An 8,606-nucleotide genomic window follows, 5' to 3' on the forward strand; every position below is an offset into this window, starting at 1 on the left:
AGGAGCCTTTAGGGAGTGGGACTTGCAGACAAGTAATTCCGAGTATGTTTGTGTTTGTTAAGGTTCCTAAAAAAATGAAGGAAATAATCTTCTGTTCTGCTACAAACTAGTGGTTTGTTGTGAGTTCCAAAACACTTGATAGAAGTTTATATTCCATTAGTTTGTGTGTGGTGTGGGTCCACTCTTTGCTTCTTATGAATCCTTTCCTGGTTATTTGCTTGTTGAAAGTGCTAGAAGAAATGCCATCATGAGCAAGGTTCCAAGCTTTGCAAAACTTTGTGGTTATTGGAATCCAAATCCTGGGAGGACAGAAGAATAAGAAGCTTCAATTTACTGCATGACACCTTGTACAAATCAGGCATCTAGAGAGCAAACTGGCTACAGAGTTACTGTGTTTTGTTGCAGTTTAGCTAAACTTCTGTTTTTGCTAGAAGCTATTAAAATGTAATTTACTTGCTTACTTTTTTGTGTCAAATCTATGTGAGATAAAGTGAGATGGGTGCTTTAGTTTGCAATCTATTGCTTCAAGACATACCAGCTCAGTATTGAATTCATCTGAGTATTGTGCTTGGTAAGCTTTACTAAATCAGCTTCTAATGTGCAAGCTGAAATATTTCTCAGGAAATGAGTTTGACCCTCAATTTATGGTACGTGCTAACCAGAGTGAAGTATTCTATGCAGCACATACTAGAATACAAAGCACTTTCAAGTTATAGTATTTTATATTAGAATCTCGTATTGTAAAATAATGGTTTAGTGTTTAGAAGAAAAATGCAGTAACAGTTTTGTACAGTGAATTTGTATATTTTGGGTCATTTGGGTTAGAGTAAGATATATATTTGCTGAAGAATGGTTTAATAAGAAGTCATAAGTGAAGTCAATTTTGAAATAAAAATTTTGTCCCAAGATTTATTTATCTTGGAAAACACTGAAATAAAAGTTTTCACTGATTTTTTTTTTTTTTAAAACAATTTACTCTTTTCAGAAAAAAGACTCTTTTGGGGTCTTCTCTGAAATAACTTAAAGGTCTTTTGATTTTGTAGTTTACAGCATTTTGTATCAGACCAAGACATTACCAGCTGGAAAGTACATTTCCACTGGTAATTATGTTTACTTGCTCTCTAGGTTGTGCTACATGGAAATACATTTTGTGCATTCAGTAGAGTCCTGTTGGATGATTTAAGTAAAGCTGCTGTTTTTGTTTATTTCTGTCTCTTTGTGTGGAATCTCATGAGCTTTATTAATCCTGTTCTAGGTTTGATTATACTGTCTGTAATAGAAATGGACATGATCATTTTAACATGCTTAAAAAGACTGGTTTTGAGAGTCATGAGTTAATGTTGTACCTCTGCACCCTCTACCAACAATTGCATAGCTGGTTGTTGTCACAGGATTTAGGATTATGATTTATGGATTTTGGTAAAATACTTATGTGAGTAAAAAGCCAGTATATAACTTACATTAAATTTGAATCTTAAATAAACGGGATCTTTTCCCTGTTGTACGCTGTCATTCGCATTGGCAGTCTTTATCCTGTGTACGGGGATGGCATACTTGTAGATTAGCATCTCTTTCAAAAATTCTGAATAGATGAGTATATATTGTGTAGTTCTATTGATTTGTCCAAGATTTCACAAATATTCATTAAAATGAAAGAAAGCAATTACAATGTACAAACAAATCTGGAATCGTAATTATCTAACGGACCAGTAAAAATCTGCTGCCATAGAGAAATTGCTTCTTACAAAAATAGAAATATTTTGTGGGGGAAATGTTGGCCACTTTTGTGGTTGCTTACTTTGGGATGCCAACTGGAAGTGGCTGTTAGTGAATATGATTGTATTAGGTGTGCTTCATTTGTTCTTTCTATTATTATCCTATTTCTGCTTTACCGTATGGAAGAAATGCATCCTTTGTGATGCAGATTTGAAGGAATCATGGAAATGTGGAAATTCCAAAATTTGCAACAGCAATTTCTGTTGAAATGAAATATATACATATATATATATATATATACACATAAAATGGGGTCATAGAAAGATGTTTGAGTTGAAAAAATGTTTGTTAAAATGCATATGTCAGGATACACTATTAATCATTATTAATGCGATTCTTCTGCTTACAGCTTAAATGGAAAAATTGGATTTGCCTTTGGCTTTAATTCAGTCTGTTCTATTCACAGAAACCTTAACTTGCATGTTATGTTACTCCATTAAAAACATTTCACAAATAGTGCCAGCCAGAATTAATAACAGCAAAGTCTAGCATTTTCAAAGAAATAAAAAAAAGGAAAAATAACTCTTTTTTTCTTGTGCATCAGCATTTTCTATTAAAAATAAATAATTGGAGCAATTGTATATTTAGTGTCAAAATTGTTATTGGCTGAGTAACTTACTTTTCCAAATGTTTTTGGCTCTCAGAATGCTACTGTGGCCCATCTTTGTAGCAGTTCATTCTAATTCTCCTAGATTTTTATATTTATGTGCTTGGGGAAAATGACCCTGTCTGTAAAGTAATATGTGTTTCCCCTTCAAATCTATGTTATCTGATGAAATTAAAATAAAAGCTTTTAAAGAAGTCCATTATAATATCTCTGAAAGACTTAAGACTCAAACTGAAATGTGTCCTCTGCGGGCAAGCAGATTAGCAAGACTAATGGTGGGTGGATGGGCGTACTACCTGTTTTTTGCCAAGACCCTGCTGGTCATGTTTCTTCCTCTCCATATGTTGCCCTGTTTTTACAAGCACTGTAGTGATGTTTGGGGCTTCAGCTGACTGCAGGGTGTCATTGTCAGGAGTGCTGTACATATACTGAGCTGCAGTCAGTATATTAAAATAGGCGAAGGGAATGAAATCACAGAATCACAGAATGTTGGGGATTGGAAGGGACCTCGAAAGATCATCTAGTCCAATCCTCCTGCCAGAGCAGGAACCTAAATGAGATCACACAGGAAGGCATCCAGGCGGGTCTTGAATATCTCCAGAGAAGGAGACTCCACAACATCCCTGGGCAGCCTGTTCCAGTGCTCTGTCACCCTCACTGTAAAGAAGTTTCTTCTCAATAAAGAAACCCCTTTCTCACCCCTTTCAACCCCTTCTCTGAAAGGGGTGAGAAATCATGTGTTGTTCCCACCTTACAGGTAGGGAATTTATTCACCAAGAGTACAGTTCAGCCTGGAAAAGAGAAGGCTCTGGGGAGATCTTATAGCAGCCTTCCAATACCTGAAGGGGCTACAAGAAAGCTGGGGAGGGACTTTTTATAAGGGCAGGTAGTGACAGAACAAGGGGAAATGGCTTTAAGCTGAAAGAGGGGAGGTTTAGATTAGACATTAGGAAGAAGTGTGAGGGTGGTCAGACACTGGCACAGGTTGCCCAGAGAAGCTGTGGATGCCCCCTCCCTGGAAGTGTTTAAGGCCAGGCTGGATGAGGCTTTGAGCAACCTGGTCTAGTGGAAGATGTCCCTGCTGATGGCAGCGGGGTTGGATGATAACAAATATGAAGATTTTGAGAAGTGTTTGTAGTAAAGAAACATTAGTAATTTCTTCAGTAGCAAGGTAAAACTGTGGGGTTTTTTAATTTCGGTAGTATTGATACATGCTTTCTGTAGAAATCATGGGTGTTTGGATACAGCTTCTAGTGAGTTCATTTGTCTCTTGAATGGACACAGACATAATAATGAATTCTAATTAATTTTCTTTCTGCAAACAAATGAGATGGAGAAACCATTTTTGCTGATGCAAAGCTAAATATTCAGGGTTAATGAGAGAATCATGATTAAAAAAATTGAAAAGCATGGTTGTCTTGTGAGCTGATGCAGTTTTCCACGCCTTTGAAAGCCATTAGGAACTGAATTTGTGAGAAGTGTGTACAGAAATGGTACAGATCTGTAGGGGTAAAAGACAATTTATAGATGGAGGTAAAGAAAGAGACTCAGGTGATTCACAGCACTTAAGCTGGACTCCCTTCATTCTTTTCTGAAGACCTCTCTATGTGTGTGTGTGTGTGTGTGTGTGTGTGTGTGCACACCTGTGCAGGTGTCTGTATGTGCTCTGAGGTTAAAGCAGATGTTGCTTTTAGTATATGTCACAGTTACAACAGAATGACTTTATCTTCTGATATGTCAATAAATGAGAGTAACTGCTGGTTTTGCACATAAATGAGAGTAACTGCTGGTTTTGCACATGATGAGTACGGGTCATGTGTCTTAAATTTTCCTTTAATTGAAAGAATCTGGAGATAAGTTGCATTTTAAATACTGTTTGCTTTTCTGCATGCCAAAAGCATGTGTCTAGGTACTTTTTCCCAGCTGGCTTGCAGAGAAAGTTTTTCATTATTCTGGTTCTCTGAGGCCATTTTGAAATTAAGCTTCTACTTTAATTAAAAGTTATTTAAGTATTTTACCTCATCTCCTTTTAATCAAATCAGAGTTTAAAAATTAATGAAAGTGTTAGTATTAAAATAAAGAGTTTTGGGGTTTTTTTCTAAAGAAAGAGCAATAGTAAGTTCTGATTTCTTTTGTGCATCATTCTGACCTCTGTCTGTAATGTGTTTGCTTTATTTGGCATGCATGTCCTCATATAATAGTTTGTGTTTTGTACAGCTAAGAAACAGTTGTCTAATAAGTACTAGTGGATTAACTGTATCCCATAACAGATTGAACAATGTTGAATCAATTTCTCTTTGTTTCAGGTGACCAGACTTTAAGAGTTTGGGATGTGAAAGCCCCGGGGGTCAAACTTGTGATACCAGCCCACCAGGCTGAGATACTGAGCTGTGACTGGTGCAAATATGACGAGGTATAAACCTATTCATCCAATTGTTTACCTAATTGAACGACTCTCATGAAATAGTGTGGGGTTTTACTGCAATATTAATGCATCTTGTCTTTATAAAAAGATGTCGAGTTGCTTTGTTGCTCTCATTCGCTATTACATTTTCAGAAGAGCATTGTTCCAACAGATAGACAGCCCCAGAAGACCAGAGGGTTTGCTTATTCTTTTGTATAGTGGACAGGATAGTCAAGAGTGGAGAAACAGTTTGTATTACCCTGTTCTCTTTGATTTACACACTGGAGACCTCATTTATGATTTATTAATCTGTATTGTTTGATTTATCTAACTTTTGTAGCCAACACATGCATCACTGCAATTTAATAATTAAATTGTCCTGATATATCTGTGTTTTATCAAATCATCAGAACTTGCTGGTAACGGGTGCAGTTGACTGTAGCTTGAAAGGCTGGGATTTGCGGAACATCCGGCAACCAGTGTTCGCCTTGCTTGGTCATACCTATGCTATCAGAAGAGTAAAAGTAAGTTGTATTTTATTCCACATTGACCACTTCTGAATTGTTACACAAGGGTTTTTTCGGAAAACAGTAATATTTTGTATTATCTAATAACTAGGAAAAAACCAACAGATTTTAGATGCTACAGTGACTTTTCTTGGAAACCTTCAGTTTAGCACTGTAAAACATTTTGATATTTAGCAGAATGCTGGTATTTCAAAGTAAATGACATCTTCAGAGTCAGTATATTTCCATGAGGAATGTTTGAAAGCTTGAGAGAGTTGGGAGGTTTACTTCAGCAAAGTTATATGGGGAATTTGAGATAGAGAAAATACCTTCCCTTACTTTTTTTTAAATGGTGCTGTGCCTTTTTTTTTTCCATACAAAGGGTCAGTATTCACATAAGGTAAGCTATAGAACTTGTTGTAAATAGATATTTTTGTGTGTAAAAAGAAAATGTTGATATGTTCAGAGAGATTTTGAAACTTTATGCATGAAAGGCTACAGATTACTATACTGGGTCAGTGTACTACTAGGTCACCCACCGATAGGAACTTGTTCTAGATGCATGATGACATTTTTTTCATATTAGTTAGGGCTTATTATTTTTTATATTAGTCAGATGATACCTGATCCTTTTAGAGCCTTTCAGGAGCAGATATGTTTATTAATATTTTCTAGAAAGTCTGAACTTAAGAAAAAAGTTATCCTGGGTCAGTATTTTGTTTAACATCCTTGGAATTTTTGATGTGTTTCTAACACCTTTAAAAGTTACTCCACTTAGGCTGTTATTGGTCAGAAAAGGGTGTGACTCAGGGAGTGGTTTCATATCACAGATGCTGCTTGTGGCCAGACAGCCTCAGAAGCTCCTGCGCTTCCTTATCCCAGCTACCTTTGCTTGCTGTCCCCACTGGTGGTGGCTGTCCAGTCTTTTTTTCTAATTTAATTCCTGCATAACCACGCTGTAATTTGGCTCTGTGAAATGTTCTTCTTAGCAGAAGAACATTTAGCAGTGGTGTTCGAGCTTTTTCTTGTTTTTTTAAACAAGATCATTTTGCAATTCCAGTTTGACAGCCATTAAGACAGATGAATCAATACAGTATCAATCAATACAGACTGTCATATTCTTACTCTCTGACAGTTAGTGGGATCTTTTAAATAAAACAGCTCTGCCACTAAGGGATTCGTAGCACATCGTGTTCATGATAAAATGGAGAAAGTGAATGCAAAATTGTTGTTCAGCATAACCTGTGATAATAGAACTAAAGGACACTTGATGAAACTAGCAGAAGATGGGTTTACAAGCAGATGAAAGTACTTCTTTTACACATCAGATGGTAGGGCTTCTTGAACTAGCTCTCTGCACAAGAGGTTGCATAAGCAGACAGTGTCATCAGGTCCATGGATAGCTGCTGGTCAATAAACAGATACTAGAAGAGCTAGACAGGGATAGCATCTCCAGTTTCTCTAATCTGTGTCATCCTGGGCTGCATTAGGAAGAGCATTGGGAACAGGCTGAGGGAAGTGATCCTTACCTACTACTCAGTGCACCAGTGAGAATACATGTGGAGTGCTGGGTCCAGTTCTGGGCTTCCCAATACAAGGGAGACATGGACATACTAGAGTAAATCCAGCTGTGGTGGTTTAACCCACAGTAGGACCATGCAGTCCTGCACTCACTCCCCCCACCCAGTGAGATGGGATGGGAGTCACAACAAAGGGGACACAGGATTAGGATGAAGGACAGGGACGGGTCACTCACCAGTTATGGTCACGGGCAAAACAGACTCAAACTCGGGGAAGAAAAATAAATTTAAATCATTGCCATTCATCTGAGTAGCGCAGTGAGACATAAAAACCACATCTTACAGCACCTTCCCCCACCCCACCCTTCTTCCTGGGCTCAAATCACTTTGCTTCCAATTTCTCTACCTTCTCCACTCAGCGGCACAGGGGCAGGGAATGGGGGTTGCAGTCAGGTCACCTCTGCTGCTCTTCCCAGCGTGGGAGTCCAGGAACAAGATGCTCCAAAGTGAGCTTCTCATGGAGTCATGGACTTCTTTGGGCACAGCTCCTGGCTCTGGCATGGGGACATCCACAGGCTGCAGACAGGCCTCTGGTCCAGCGCACCTCCTCACCCCTCGGCTCTGGTGGTCCACCCCCACTCTGGTGTTGAGCATTTCTGGGGTCTCAATTTCAGTCACACTTGCCCTCAGGCTCAGCTTTCCTGCTCCAGCGTGGAGTCCTCCATGGTCTACACGTGGGTATACCTGCGTGGACTGCAGGGACCTCCTTTGCCTTCTCCTGCTCCATGCTGTTGAACTGAGTGTCTGAGGTTCTGTCCTTCCCCTCCTCCTTCTTCCTCCTGACAACAAAGCTCTCTCTTTGTTTAGGCTGATGGTCATCTTTTGTTCAGGTCAACCTCCTCCAGGTTCTCTCCACCTTCTTCTTTTCAGGACAGTCCTTCCCCTCACAAATATGGATTCGCAGGGGTGTTTCTCTATTGCTCATTGGCTCAGCCTGGGCTGGGGGGATCTACCTTGGAGCCAGGGGAGCTTTAGGGAAGCTTCTTCCCCCACTACCAAAAACAGTCCCCCTTTCCCCGCACACAAACCCAACACACCAGCAAAGGGCCATAAGGAAGATTAAGAGACTGGAGCCTCTGTCCTACCAGGAGAGGCTGAGGGAACTATGATTTGTTTAGTGTGGAGAAGAGAAGGCTTAGGGAGGATCTGATCACTGTATATCAATGATGGGGGGAAATGGAGAAGACAAAGCCTGACTCTTCTCAGTGCTATCTAGTGAGAGGACCAGAGGCAGTTGCTACAAACTAAAATACAGAAGATGCCAAGTAAACAGAGAGCACTGGGCTTGAAGACTGTTGGCCTGACCAGGTAGGGTTATCTTTTATATTTTTATACTGTCTCATCAGAGTTTCATTTTTATGACCTATCATGCTCCCTGTTTTCTTAAAATGCCTTGAAATTATTATTAGGAGTTGGGAGTTTCTTTGCTGATCAGCCCCTGAGATGAGTTCACTAAGTGGCTTTAAGGAGATGATGGGGAGGCTGTATATGCATACAATTGCAAAGGAGAGGTATGTGAGAGTACATGACTTCTGTCTTAGCAGGCTTTTATAGCTTCCATTTCAGGATAGACATGGTTCCTGTGGACGTAAGATAGAAGAATGTGGGCCAGCACTTAGAGGTGGTGCAGCTTGTCTACGCTTGTGTGATGTAATTCACCAGTCACACTAAATAGAAAGAGAGACCAGTATGCTACCTAAACAGAGGCAGCTGTTGCTCCTGATATCCCTTTC

General features: G+C 39.3%; 1 protein-coding gene across 1 annotated transcript in view; it reads left to right on the forward strand.

Annotated features, from left to right (window-relative positions):
• Nucleotides 1-8,606, forward strand: part of PEX7 (peroxisomal biogenesis factor 7) — a gene marked incomplete at its 5' end in the record, with an annotated part of 43,592 nt that overhangs the window by 11,496 nt on the left and 23,490 nt on the right. Inside the window, 2 exons of the mRNA XM_029086122.1 lie at nt 4,690-4,796; nt 5,198-5,311. Coding sequence (XP_028941955.1) covers nt 4,690-4,796; nt 5,198-5,311 — 221 coding nt within the window. The remainder of the gene's footprint in view (nt 1-4,689; nt 4,797-5,197; nt 5,312-8,606) is intronic.

Source organism: Antrostomus carolinensis, unplaced genomic scaffold (genome assembly GCF_000700745.2).
Source record: "Antrostomus carolinensis isolate BGI_N321 unplaced genomic scaffold, ASM70074v2 scaffold14797, whole genome shotgun sequence".
Lineage (NCBI taxonomy): Eukaryota > Metazoa > Chordata > Aves > Caprimulgiformes > Caprimulgidae > Antrostomus > Antrostomus carolinensis.